Source organism: Taudactylus pleione, unplaced genomic scaffold (genome assembly GCF_031769625.1).
Source record: "Taudactylus pleione unplaced genomic scaffold, aTauple2 ptg000012l, whole genome shotgun sequence".
NCBI classification, from domain to species: Eukaryota; Metazoa; Chordata; class Amphibia; order Anura; family Myobatrachidae; genus Taudactylus; species Taudactylus pleione.
The window spans coordinates 9,555,038-9,569,395 of NW_028284415.1; the positions used below are offsets into that span (position 1 = coordinate 9,555,038).

A 14,358-nucleotide genomic window follows, 5' to 3' on the forward strand; every position below is an offset into this window, starting at 1 on the left:
GATTCTAAATTGGCTGTTGCTTCTGGCGCAGTTCAGTGCAGTGTGAGAGGCTGCCAGAGAGTGCATGATGAGAAAACTTTCGTCAGGATCCAGTCCTAAAATAGCCCCCTCAGTCCACCTTAATCCCTAGTAGGGATATATACACCAATCAGCCATACCATTAAAACCACTGACAGGTGACTTAAAAAACAGTGATTATCTCAATGCAATGGCACCTGTCAATGGGTGGGATATATTTGGCAGAAAGTGAACACTTAGGCCCTCATTCAGAGCCGTACGCTCTGAGCAGAGCGCACGCTCTGAATGAGGGCCGCCCTCCATAATTATGGAGCGTCCTCCTGGACGCTCGTATAGCTGTGGGTCACCACCCACAGCCTATACGAGCGTGCAGTTTGATGGCCGCGATGGTCTTGACCATCGCCACTGCGAGCCGGAGCCTGCGGTTGAGTTTTTCAACCGCAAGGCCCGGAGTGATTTTGGCTCTATCAGAGCCAAAATCACTCCCACTGACATCACTAGTGATGTCAGTGGGCCGGCTTCTGACGGTAGGCGTTCCCTTGGGAACGCCTCCGTCAGGGAGGCACGCCCACCAAAGGGGGCGTGCTGTCAATCAACATCGACAGCACGCCCCCTTTGATCAGACACAACGAGCGAAGGAAAGTCCTTCGCTCGTCGCGTCTGGCGCATGCGCACGATGGAGCTCCCGCCATCGTGCGCATGCGCAGTGCACAACATCGACCCACTTGCGAGCGGACAGCCGCTTGCGAGTGGGTCTGAATCAGGCCCTTAGTTCTTGAAGTTCATGTGTTGGAAGCAGAAAAAAAATGGGCAAGTGTAAGGATGAGTGACTTTGACAAGGGACAAATTGTGATGGCTAGACGACTGGATCAGAGAATCTCTAAAACAGGAATACCCAACAAAAGTATTGTTAGGTACTAACCACTGTGTACCAGGACTACCCATCAAAAAGGTCAAAATAAGGACAACCAGTAAACAATTGATAGCTTCATGGGCTCTCCTGACTCATTGATGCACGTGGAGAGCGAAGGCTAGCCTGCCTGGTATAATTCCATAGATGAGCTACCGTAGCACAAATTACTGAAGTAGTTGATGGTGGCTATGATAGAAAGTTGTCAGAACACACAGTGCATTACAGCTTGCTGTGTATCATGCTGCGTAGCTACCAACAGGTCAGAGTGCCCATGCTGACTCCTGTCCACCACGGAAAGAGCCTACAAATGGGCTTGTCCTGTGATTTCAACCGCACATAGTCACAGATTAAGCATAATGGAACTTGGTGTGACGAAAAGCCATTGGCCACTAGCATCAGAACCCTGTTTACAGATTTAGACACACACAAATGTCGCACACCAAAATTGTTCAGTGTATGCTAGCAATGTAGTTTTGTCACTTCTATGTATTTTAATTATGTAAATTTGAAACACATTTTGAGATTAAAAGAAGATTGGCGCAGTTAAATTGCATGAGACCTGGCTCTACAAGAGGGAAAATTTGGCGCGACTAAAGCAACAGTAAGAAAGGACAAATCTGTAGTCATGGAATTCTTCCATTGCAATCTATTACAGTCTATATATATCTATATATATCCTTAAAACAGAAGAGTCCAGGGTCAGGGATCCTTTTGGACTTAATGCCTCCCACATCTGCATTTCCCTTTCCATCCCTTGCTTCTTTCAGCAAAATATACATGAAAATCAATGAGTTGTACAGAAGCAGAGATCATTTGTTGGCCCCATGACGAATCATCTGGAATATTATGTGATCGCTCCCCCAGGTTCTGTACATGTTTATTTTCAAAATATGCAGAACTGGTCAAAAAAAAAATGTAAATACAAACAGCTGCTAGTGACCTGACAAAGGATGGGTCCAAAGTACTAGAAGAATATGAAAAGATTCAAACAGACAGTACAAATTGAAAAAAGCAGTACGTAATATACTTAACTAAATAAGTGACAGTTAATAACAGTAGCACTTAATAAGCCAGTGCCCTGAGAAGGGCACACACAAAAGTCAGATTTGCTGAGTGGGAGCACATTGGAGACAAGGATATTATAGGCTGGAGAGCACTAATTGTGAGCGTTTACATTCTATCGGATCTATAATATTTCCCAAACTGACAATGCCTCTCACTCAGGAGTCTGCCGTGGAGTCAGACCACTGGTAGAGGGCAGGGCATCAGGCCGTCATGCTGTCAGAATGCTGGGGAGCAGGCCGCTTAGCTGCACAAACCTGTCCACCTAGTTGCAGTCCTCTATGGGGAGCAGAAAACTTGTCCTGGGGGTATATGTAATAGACTGCAGACCTCGCACAGGACTCGCTGATGCTTGACTGCCTGTAAAGTAGCAGTCATTTAAAAAGGCAAAACCAGGTTGATTTTGCCTTTTAAATGACTGCTACTTTAAAACATCAGGCAGTCTTGCACGGCCGATGCTTGATGTTCACAGCCTATTACATGTATACCTCCTGGCCTTTCTGCAGAGACTAAAAGAGCAAATTTAAGGTCCCTTAGGTCTAGGGGCTCTAGCAGACATTAAATAACTCTTTCCCACAGTGACTTTGGAAATGGTAGTGTTAATTTAGTGACCACACACAGCCTCACCAGAGCATGAACGGGACTCCAAAGTCTTTTTAAGCTGCATGCACATGGTACGATCTGTACCACCAAGGACTTGAAAGATATCTTCCTGCCACATCTCTGAACAAGCAAAGTTGACGATATCGTGCAAGTTGGCCTGCATGTATGGACGATCATAGATATTATCGTTCATGCGGGAATGCGCATCGTTGGTCGTTCACTGGATAAATATGAACAATATCGTTAACGTTCATAGATATCATACCGTGGGTACGCACCTTAACACTCTGTATCCTCCTCCCAAATACAATGTCACACCTTTGTGCATTTGATCCCCAGCATAAAATTACTGGATTTCCCTAACACAACTCTCACACAAGGAGACATTTTATTCAGTTATTCATTTGAGATTTTTATTTATTTTATTGCCATTATAATTCTATATGCAGAAGATCTGTCTGTATGTGTAACTGAACATTTTTAGAAACAAACAAATAAAACAAAAGCCAGTAGGTGCTGGCTATTCCTATATATCCATAAAAGCACTGATGGGCTGGCTTCAGCAGATGTTCTAATTAAGACTCTGCAGACTTAACTTAAAACAATAAATAAAACAATCAGTGCTTATAATGATTATACCAAATAAAATAGTAAAGAATGTTGTTTATTAAAATTTAAACAATATAATGTTTCATGGGTCCCAGCAAATAGAATACAATATTGCACATATAAGACAATAAATATTGGCAATAATAGAAAATATTCACATAATTGAAACAATTTGTTCTCTTTTTCCGTCCATTTAAGATAATGCCCAGAGTGTTGCAAAGTTAAAGGGGTAGAGAGGCACCATTTGTATCCAGCACTGTAGACAACAAGTGTATACTGATAATATCCTTGGATATAGTGTGTAGTTTCTCACCCTCAAGCTGCACATTGATTCCGGTATGCTCTCAGATTGCCTGTATAGTGTTCGGAGTTAGCAGTCCGGATGGCAGTATCCGATATTAAACCTTGCTCGTCAGCTTCCAGTAATAGCACCGCACTTCAACCTGGTGAGACCACCGTCTCTCCCATATAGTGTGTATCTGCTGTTGGATAAGCTAGTTTTGCGTCGGTCAATAGAGGGTAGATGGCATGTTAGGTCCACAGTTACAGCTGTCGGCTTCCACGTTGGTGCTGTGTATTACAGTGACAGGTAAAGCTGCAGGATTCCTGCTCCATTCGATAGTCACAGTATGGTAAAGGCAGGCTTCCTAACTAGTTTCTTTACCAACAGGTAATTTCATCAGAGAAACACAGATAGTTTAATATTTCAATGAGTTTGTAATTAAACCCTTTTTTCTAACCTCTTTGTCTATAAGGGCGAATTGACCATGACGAGCGATATGGAAAATTTGCAGAATGCAATTTTTCTGGACCAAGTTCCTGATTCATGGACCAAGAGAGCCTATCCATCCATGGCCGGTCTAGCCAGCTGGTTTGTTGACCTTCTCAGTCGTATCAAGGAGCTGGAGACCTGGACAGGGGACTTTGCTTTACCATCTGCTGTCTGGCTGGCTGGCTTCTTCAATCCTCAGTCCTTCCTCACAGCTATCATGCAGTCCATGGCCAGGAAGAATGAGTGGCCCCTTGATAAGATGACCCTACAGTGTGATGTGACAAAGAAGAATAGAGAGGACTTTAGCAGTCCTCCACGTGAAGGTGCCTACGTTCACGGCCTGTTTATGGAGGGAGCACGGTGGGATACACAGGTAAAACAGTGTTCTGAATTAATATAACTTACATTACACATAACTGTATTAAAGCTTTAAGCACTCCAGTATGGCCCCTTAGTTAAGACAGGGAACAGCTGCTGCCTTTATAATACAAATGGACCTTTGAAGAATATTTGAGTTTCCCATGTTGGCTGTATCATAGGCCTCTAATGTTGGCCTGCAGGCAATACAGTATTATCTTATTCTATTCACAGCCAGCAATTTCATTAATGGACTTGCCCTGTTCTTTTTAGCTTAAAAAACTGGTAGCTAAAGGTGCGTACACACTAGACAATATTTTACACGATTCACCCGATTTCGACACATCGGTACGGCAAATAGTGTAAAATATGTCCAAATCGTGAGTGTCCACTCATGGTCACGATGCCGATGCGTGTACCCACTTTTCGTACATCGCATCTTCAGATCTTGCCTACTGCAGGCAAGATTTGCCAATCTCATACACGATTTTGTGCAATAGATAGATATTGTGCACGATAGATGAAGTCAGATTGATCACTTTTTAGCACCATATCGTGTCCTGGAGAGTTTAAGGGAAATCGCTCACGATATCGCATCGTGAGCACATCGTCTTGTGTGTATGCACCTTTAGAGTTTATTTCTCACCTAATCTGAAGTCTTCAATAGGACCAGTCTTAAATATGAAATACTTTTGTTAGAAGCACTACAGAACCTGCCCCTCCTACCCCTGTTATGTGAGTAAAGCTATGTATTAAACATGCAGTGTTGTCCCCTTTTATCCTGTTGCCAATTATCTTCAAGAAGCTTCATTACAATTTTAAAGGACTCATCTAAGTGGGTCATCTGGCACATTATCTCAGTGTTTAGTTATTCCCCTTCTACAACATCAGCTTTATATATTAGCAACCAGTCTTTGAAAGTGTGTGAGAGAGCGAGTCTGTGCACTAATTAACAAAGGACAATCTTCAAGGTTGACTGGTAAAGTGAAATCCAACACAAAGACAATGGATGTGTCAAACTTTCTTTTTACATGACCAGACCTAGTTGACCGCCCTAAAGAAGATGAAGAACAATATGTAACTATTTAGTTGCCTTTGATTTTCAAGGTTTCAGAAAGGAACGTGTATTCAACTGAAACTGTAAATATGTTATACTTTTACAGTGTATGATGATTTAGCTGCTCATAGAGTATAGGGAAGTGAAAAGTTACAGCCTTGATTAAATACGTTTATATTTCATCCTACGGCTGGACAGTTTCAGTTCATTTCCAGTCAGACTACTGGAGTCTGATAAATTTGTGCTGTCCTTAAACTTTGTCAAGTGAATGATATGTGTTAGTTCCTATTGAATCTCTCATATGCAAAGAGCAGGTCTGAACAGAACATAAAGTGCAGAATAAAGGCGTTCTCTAGAACTGAAGTAAGCGGCTACTGTAGCAGGAATACAAGGTGCCACAGGCAAGAACTCTGTTCTATCAGAACCATTGTCAAACAATCCATGATAAGGGCAGCCAGTAGAGTATCACACGACATAAGAAACTGGGTTTGGTATGTTTGTTGATAGTTATAAGGTCAGCAGGTACAAAATGTCGACAATCAGTGTCAACATGAAAAATGTTGACATCAACTTTTCAGCCTAACTGTAAAATTTCTATTGTCAACATTTTTAACCATGTAGACATTATGGTGTCCATATTGTGATTGCCCACAATAATGACTATATACCAGTAGGCCAGAGTCAGTACAGGTGGCAAACAAAGCAGAGTCAAACTACATGAGCTAGCAATAAGTGAATAATCAACACTGGATCAGATTCAAGACATGAAAATGTTTCAACACTGTGAACAGAAGCCAAACAACAATGACCTGGCAGTAAGGGCACTATATTCCCCAACCATTTAGCTGTATTATAATATTTTATTTACAGATGTGTCCTCCTACATCTATCCTCAATACGCCATGTAACACAACATGCTTGGCATGAGTGAGCCTCTGGGTCCCGTGCATCTCTGCTAGGTTCAGGAGTCTTGTTTGCCACAAATGTGTAAAAGTCGCAATGTGTTGTGACTTTGAAGCACCAGGGGACCCTACTGATTAATGTGACAGTTTCCTCTCTGTCTGCGACTGAGACTGTAGCCGGAACTTGGTGTGGAAAAAAGCTGCGGCCGCTGCATCGTAACGCTTCCTATGCTGATTCAGCGGCTCAGGTGCAACCAGATACAAGTGGCACATATCAAATTAATCTTAAAAGGCATTTTCTGCAAGAAAGACGCCTGGCTGTTTGGCGCGACTGATGCAAAGATGTGCGAGGACACATCTGTATAAAGCGATATCAATATGCAGAATTGTATAGTGAGGGAATTATTACGTGACACAAGTTATATATAAACACATAAAACAAAAGCTAAGGATGACCCTGCCCACAAAAACTTACATTCTGATAGATAAGGTAAATAACATTGTATTTCCTGGTAGGGAGAGTTACAGTAGCGTGAATATTGTTAGGGGGCAGCATTATCAGTCTCCAATGATAAAGCATCACTGGCAATTAGTTTTTCTGTGCAGCTTCCAGTGGAGTATTACTATTAGACATAGGAGGGCAGAGAACATAAACATTAATCAGGAACTATAGAAATCACTAGTAATCTATTGGCAATCATAACCGACCTTCACAGTATATCATAACATAGTGTCCTGATTGTTCTATGCACAGGCAGTTTTGTGGTTATCTGTCAGTTTGTACTTGCATAGAGCAGTGTGTTTCATTAGTGTCTTGCTTGCTGCTAGAAAAAAGAGCCAGAACTGTTGTTCGCCAGGTTTGGTGGCAGCTATGATCCCCAGGAAGCGGGAGGAGATCACCAAACAATGAATAGGGAGGGTGATTCAGTAGTGGACAGAATTGCAAAGCTGAACGCAAGCAGCTTTGCAATTCCATGCTTAACACTATGTTAATGCAGCAGGAGGTGTCATACCTCCTGCATGCATTAATGATCCGAGCTGCGTCCTTGGACGCAGCATTGGATCATCTGCGTGATTCTTGACTACCTGAGTGACCATGCGGTCACATAGGCCAGCCATCGCAGATGTCCAAAAAAGGCCAGGAAATCTCCATCTGCTGATGGAGATCCCGGCCTCTGTCCTCCCCTCCAATGGTGGCGACATGCTTCCATTTTAGAAATTGAGGCAGTCGCCGCCACCCTCCCTGTTCCCAAACAGCAGCTGATCTGTGTCCGATCATGCAGGACCCATTCTGCACATGCTAAGAAGAGGTCCTGGGTACGAGCAGATTCCCGACTATCAATACTAAATGAGGCCCAGAGATGGCAACAACAATGACTGTATGGCTGGCCATACACGGCAAGATTTTTTAGACGATGTGCACGATTTTGATCGATTGTAGCGATCAATCGTGCACATCGTGTGTGGTTTGGCATGCTGTACGATGGCGATGCGCATCCCCGCCGTCGTCGTACATCGGCATCGTAGATCTCATGGAAAAACTATAAGATCTTCGATCAGTCATGCTGTTAAATAGGTAACCGAAGCATCTTGTAAGATGCATCGTTTACCATTCACAGCAGCATGCGATGCATCAGGCTGAATTTGAAAACGTACAGAGGTGTTGTACGTTTTCAAATCGCCTCATGTATGGCCCGCATTAAACTCAATTGTTAATCACTACACCTTCTAAACAGCACCATTCTGGGTGTGATGACTCTCCTTGGTATCACTATAGTAACTTCACACTGTCTTCTAAAAGAGTTTTTCTATTTGTGGGAAGAGGATTGTTAAAGGATGAACACAGAGTTGATATAACATGTACAGTAGCCATCTCCACCTCATTTTTTATATTGCTAAACTATAGACTGATCGCTCAGAGGTTCTTCTCTGCTAAATTAGCTTTCTATTGGTAGTCAGACCAGAAGGGAGCAGTGAAGAGAGCATATACGTGTTACTTAGGACATGTCCTGCCTTCATTTCTATTAGAGGTTGCCAGGATGAGCAGCATTCTGTGTCATTAGGCATTAGAGTAAGTAATGTAATAGGAGGTGGGCATAGGCCTGGGTGACGTGGAAAGTTTTCCTGTAGTTCTGTCATGCAGACATTGTAGGGAAAACGATGGGAATGGCTGGTTGCCGGGGTGTAATGAAAGTATGCCAGTGTAGTGTAAACCAGAGCCTTCACATCACTTTTTGCAGGCTTTGAAGCTGGTGGTTGGGTATAATGAGGGGGCATGGTTTACACTAAAAATGGAGTGTATCATCATTGGGTTCGAGATAATGGGATAGGTATGTCCAAATACAACATATCATTTGGACAATAAATGTATTAAATGAATATTCATTTATTTCCAAAAAAAAATCTCTAATATGCGGGCTAAAGCTAAACGTAATACAAAGCCACTCTCTCTGTTTAGAGAACGATGCCTTCCCTGTACAATTTGTATCAATGTGACAGTTTACCAAGGAACAAGAACTATTTAAAAATGGTTGCTTGTAAACACATGAATTAATCTGTACATAATCATTTATCATTAAAATATCTGTTGTGCTTAAAACCCAGAAATGTTCCCTTCTTTAATCCATCTCATTAGTATGAGATAATTTGTCTTGCAATTAGACCGTTTTTGGGGGGGTTTAAACTGAATATGTAAAGTAGAATTCTGTAGACATTGTTTCCTTGGCACAGTACAATCAGATGTGAGGTAATTCTGTTTTAGCAGAATGTGAGCAGTTTGCTACAGCACAGATACATTTAGTCTAGTCTATAGTATATGGATAAAATAAAATTTATTTAAAAAGTTGAGATAACAATGGGTGGTGCATAAGTCATCTAGGCTGTCACTTTTCCAGAGCTCCACATACCCCTGTCTGCAGGAATTCTGTCTAGTAATGAGCTTCAACTAACACACATGTATGGTTCCCTTCTGGAAAGGCCATTGGACCCCACCCAAATGAGAGGAATATTCATTGCTTTGGAGAGAACCAATGACCGTGCATGCTGTTACCACTTTCACAGAAGCACAAATTACACAGAGATCAAACAATTGAGCACTATTGTCAGCGCTTAGAATATAATCTCTTTATAATCACTAACTCACATTACAGAGTAATCAACCAAAACATTTGACACACAACCATGGCTGCTGCAGCTAGTCATTTGGTGTCATGTGATCAGAGTCAACACAAAGCGCCTCCCCCATTGGCTTATTATTAATCATTGTGTACCCTGATTTGAAGACAAGCAGCACAGTGAACAGGCTGCAACCCCCATGCTGCCTCATTAGTTTAAACATAATAGAACTTGTCATGATAATTACAAAAAATGTTTGGAAACAATCCCTTGAGTACACCAGGAGCAGATGTAGACTTTGTTTGGGGGTCAGTGGGTGGGCAAGGATTTACTAATTATACAGTATTCATTTCCTACTACCAATGAATTTGTACTTACCATTGTAATTTTAGCTTCTGTAAGTCATTCTGTTTTGACCCATGTCATTTCTTCTCCATGCTAGTTTGGTTTCATGTAAACATCCCTGCTGCAGTGCAAGGAATACATTCTCCTTTTTAAGTTCCAGGAACAAAAGTTCTACTTTCTCAGCAATGTAATTGATTTTAGAACATGCTCTAAGAGGTAGTCTGATTGCCAGCCCCCCACACACTGGTCTTTATGTTCTTTAGCACTGTGTCCTGGACAGAGGTACCTGAGGATCCATCCTGTGCAAACTACAGCAGCAGTATTTCCAGGAATTATCTGGTGGCAGGACTAACACCAGGCAATAGTAAATAGACAACAGACTTGCAACACTCAAAGGGGCAGATGTATGAAGCTGTGGAAAGTGATAAAGTGCAGAGTGATAAATGACCAACCAATCCGCTCCCACCTCTCATTTTTCAAACACAGCCTGTAACATGACAGTTGTGAGCTGATTGGTTGGTCGTTCATCACTCTGCACTTTATCACTTTCCAGAGCTTCATACATCTGCCCCAAAGTTAACTACAGGTTAAGTCTCCCATATCCATAATGCTTGGGACCAGGGGTATTTTGGATAACGGATTCCGTATTTTGGAATATTTGCATATCATAATGAACAGTGGCGTAACTATAAATTTTGCTCCCCCATGCCAAAAAAGTTTCAGGCGCCCCTCCCCCCCCCCCCCCCAAAGATCAAACACACCCAAAGACTACGCTTAAGGTGTGTGGTTACATGATACAGCAACGTGCTTACACATTATGACACACTAAGTAATGCCACTTATAACACAGTGTGCCACACCGGAATGCCCCTTACAACACATTATGCCACACCGGAGTGCCCCTTACAACACATTATGCCACACAGCAATGCCCCTTACACATCCCACACAATAATGCCACATATAACACATAATGACATACAGTAAAGCGCTTGTAACAAATTTATGCCATGCTGTAATGCCCCTATTTCACATTATGCCACACTGTAATGCCACATACAATACATTATGCCACACAGTAATGCCCCTTACACATTATGCCATACAGTAATGCCCATAATAGCACATTGTGCACACAGTAATGCCAAGTACACATTATGCCAAACAGTAATGCCCATTACATCCCACCCTGACAGATCTACTTCACCAACCCTCCTTTCTGCTCCTGCCAGTCCGTCACCTCAGCTCAAGACAGGTTGCACAGTTTTTATGTCCGTGTAGAACCAGATTATTGGGAACATAGTTTATAACCTGTAAACTGTGTATCAAATTAGTGCCCCTTATACAGTGCCCCCTGTAGTTGTGCCCCAAAATGCAATGCCCCCTGTAGTAGTGCCCCTTTTGCAATGTCCCCTGTAGTTATGCCCATTATGCAATGTCCCCTGTAGTAGTGCCCCTTATGCAGTGCCCCCTGTAGTAGTGCCCCTTATACAATGCCCCCTGTAGTAGTGCCCATTATGCAGGGCCCCCTGTAGTGCCCCTTCTAGTAGTTAGCCCCCTGTAGTGCCCCTTCTAGTAGTTAGCCCCCTGTAGTTAGCCCCCTGTAGTTGCTCCCCCCCTCCACGCGCACACAAACAAACACACACACACACAAAAGAAAAAAACACAAACACTTACCTTTATCCCCGCTCCAGTGCTGCTGCCGTCCATACCCCGGCGTCCGCTCCTCGGCACTATGGGAGTGACGTCATTACGTCACTCCCATAGTGCCCTGCGGGACCCCGAAGACGGAGGGAGCTCCGTCCTCCGGCTGCCGCCGGGGGTTTCAATAGGAGCCGGGTGCCCGCTGGTAACACACTCAGCGGGTGCCCGGCAGATGGAGGGTGCACGGGGTGCGACCGCACCCCCTGCAGCCTCCGCAGTTACTACTACTGCCCCCGTCGCCCCCAAGCTACCCAGCGCCTCCAAGCCGCTGCGGGGGCAGTAGTTACGCCACTGATAATGAAATATCTTGGGAATGGGACCCAAATATACACACAGAATGCATTTATATGTTATATACACCTTATACACACAGCCTGCAGGTCATTTTATACAATATTTTCAATAATTTTGTGGTTCAAGCAAAGTATATACGTGAAATTAATTTATGTTTCATAAACACCTTATACACAGACAGCCTGAAGGTCATTTTATACAATATTTTTAATAATTTGTGCCTTAGACAAAGTTTGTATACATTGAACCACTAAAAATCAAAGGTTTCATTATCTCAGTGATGCCAAAATAATTCCGTATTTCGGAATATTTGGATATGGGAGACTCATTCTTTTTTTGAAGCTTAAGTACAGGTTAAGGTGGCATCTAATTGTATGCCATCCTGCATATGCAGGCATTACCCTGGCTCTGGGGCACAACTGTATGCAAGGGTTGGTATCTAACGCAATAGGGAAGAGGAGGAGTAGGGCAGCTCAGCAGCAGGGCACACTATTTCCTTAGTATCTATTATGTTACCATATGCATTTTAGGGTACAAAAATGTTACAGTGTAAATGTAGCAGTAATTCTTGATCTAGCTTAACAATACCACTGGCACTACACATTAAATACAAAGTAACCCTGCTCTATAACTCTTAACGGATTTATCAATAAACTAAGAACATGATCCTGTTAATATTTATGTGCTGTTTATAGCATAGTTCTATTATTATTTTGCAGACTGGTATTATCACAGAAGCAAGACTCAAGGAATTGACTCCAGGTATGCCCGTCATCTTCATCAAGGCTATCCCTGTTGATAAACAAGACACCCGCAACATCTATGCCTGTCCTGTGTATAAGACCCGCCAAAGAGGACCAACCTATGTATGGACATTTAATCTGAAGACAAAGGAGAACCCATCAAAGTGGGTTCTAGCTGGACTTGCCCTACTTTTACAGATTTAAACCTTTTATTATGAAATAAATTATATTTCCTTCAGTTTACTTGCTGGGTTATTGGATTCAACATTGTTATTTTGCCAGTTATTTTCACTTGCACAAAAGGAACATTTGCACCTTGTAAAAATGTAGAAAATCCAGTATTAATGGAGCAATACAGTACTGTACAGAGAATGGTGCGTTCTTCAATGCACTAATGAAGTTATTTTGTTAAACTGCTCCAATAAAGCATTTTCTCTCTTACATTGTATCATTTGTCTCAGTAATGGTTGTCAGATCACCATAGGTGAGATTGATGGAGAACTTATTTTAACTAGGTCTATAGTGATTGGAGAGCGCTAGAGAGGAAATAGTGACATAGATATCTTGCTCTATAAGCTTATATTCTTCTGTAGTGCTCTCCAATCTTTCCACTAATGTGTTCTTCTCCGAACACATCAATTCCCCATGAGGTGTAGTCAGACACTACAGATTTGTATGCTGGAAGCGCTCACCATGCCTTGACTGGGAATACTTATATTTTAAGTAGTTCTGCCAATTATGTATAAAATTCAGGTAGATGCTGAGCACAGACAGTTTACAAGATTTTATCCGGCCTGTGCTCCATCATCGGTAAACCTTGCCCCGTGTGAATAGCCCTTTCAATCCTGAGAGGGTTCAATGATCCAGTTTTACATTTTCTTTTAAGCATCACTCCTTACCTTCAAACGGACATTACATATATTGCAGCTGAAGCAGAGGAGTAATGTAGCCGAATACCAGAAAAGAGGAATTCACAGACCTGATGTTTCCTAGCAATGTCTTCTGAATGATAAAACAGAATTATTATATAATTATAATATATATTATGGAAATGGATTCTGTGTACCTGTTTGTGCTGTTACTCTTCTTTAAACCTTAGGATAGCGACGTCATCTGTTTCTTCAAAATACACTTGAATATCACCTGTAATCCGTTTATCTAGATATTGGCAGATGACTACGTAATATATGTTACACAGCACTATAACAAAGATCAGTTCAAATAGCGAATAATTACTATAGCCAAACACGGGGTCTTCATACAAGTCTGGTACATTAGTATCATGCAGGAAATGTGAATGAACTTTGTCCAGCATTGCATAATGTCATGAAATGAATCAGGTGTTCAATGAAAAGTCAGAGGATTCCAGAGAATACAGATGGAATTTTTAGAACAAGAGGATCCACATGACAAATAGAAAAGCATTTAAAATGCAAAGGAGGATTAAAAAAAAAAAAACAGATTTAATGGATCTTATTTGATAAATTCTAATTCCTCCAGACAGCAAAATAAAACCACCACTGAGACAACTGCTTAATAGAACATCATAGAAGTGTTGATGAAAAAATTCTCCTGACAACATACAGTACATGGCAAACAGAAACTCCCTGGAGCAGCCCCACTAACTATGCTACAGTATTTAGTAGTTCTACTCTCAGATACATTCTCTTGTAACTTAGGCATCCAAATTCAAGCAGCCTTAAAATGGGCCTGATTCAGCAGTGATCGCAACTGCAATTATGCACGCAATTGGCCGATTGTTGCGTTCCGCGCATGCACTGCAGTGCGCAAACACTTCACTGCGATCAGGATTGTGATCGCAGTGATTACGCAGACCTATCGCAGAGTGATTGATAAGAAGTACC

The 14,358-nt window shown here is 42.1% G+C and overlaps 1 protein-coding gene across 1 annotated transcript in view; it reads left to right on the forward strand.

Moving 5' to 3' along the window:
- The window catches only part of DNAH9 (dynein axonemal heavy chain 9), a 319,894-nt gene extending 306,988 nt beyond the window's left edge, over window positions 1-12,906 (forward strand). The window contains exons 68-69 of the mRNA XM_088468617.1: window positions 3,961-4,350; window positions 12,470-12,906. Of these exons, the coding sequence (XP_088324743.1) occupies window positions 3,961-4,350; window positions 12,470-12,697 (618 nt within the window). The 3' untranslated portion in view covers window positions 12,698-12,906. The remainder of the gene's footprint in view (window positions 1-3,960; window positions 4,351-12,469) is intronic.
- The last annotated feature ends 1,452 nt before the right edge of the window (window positions 12,907-14,358 follow it).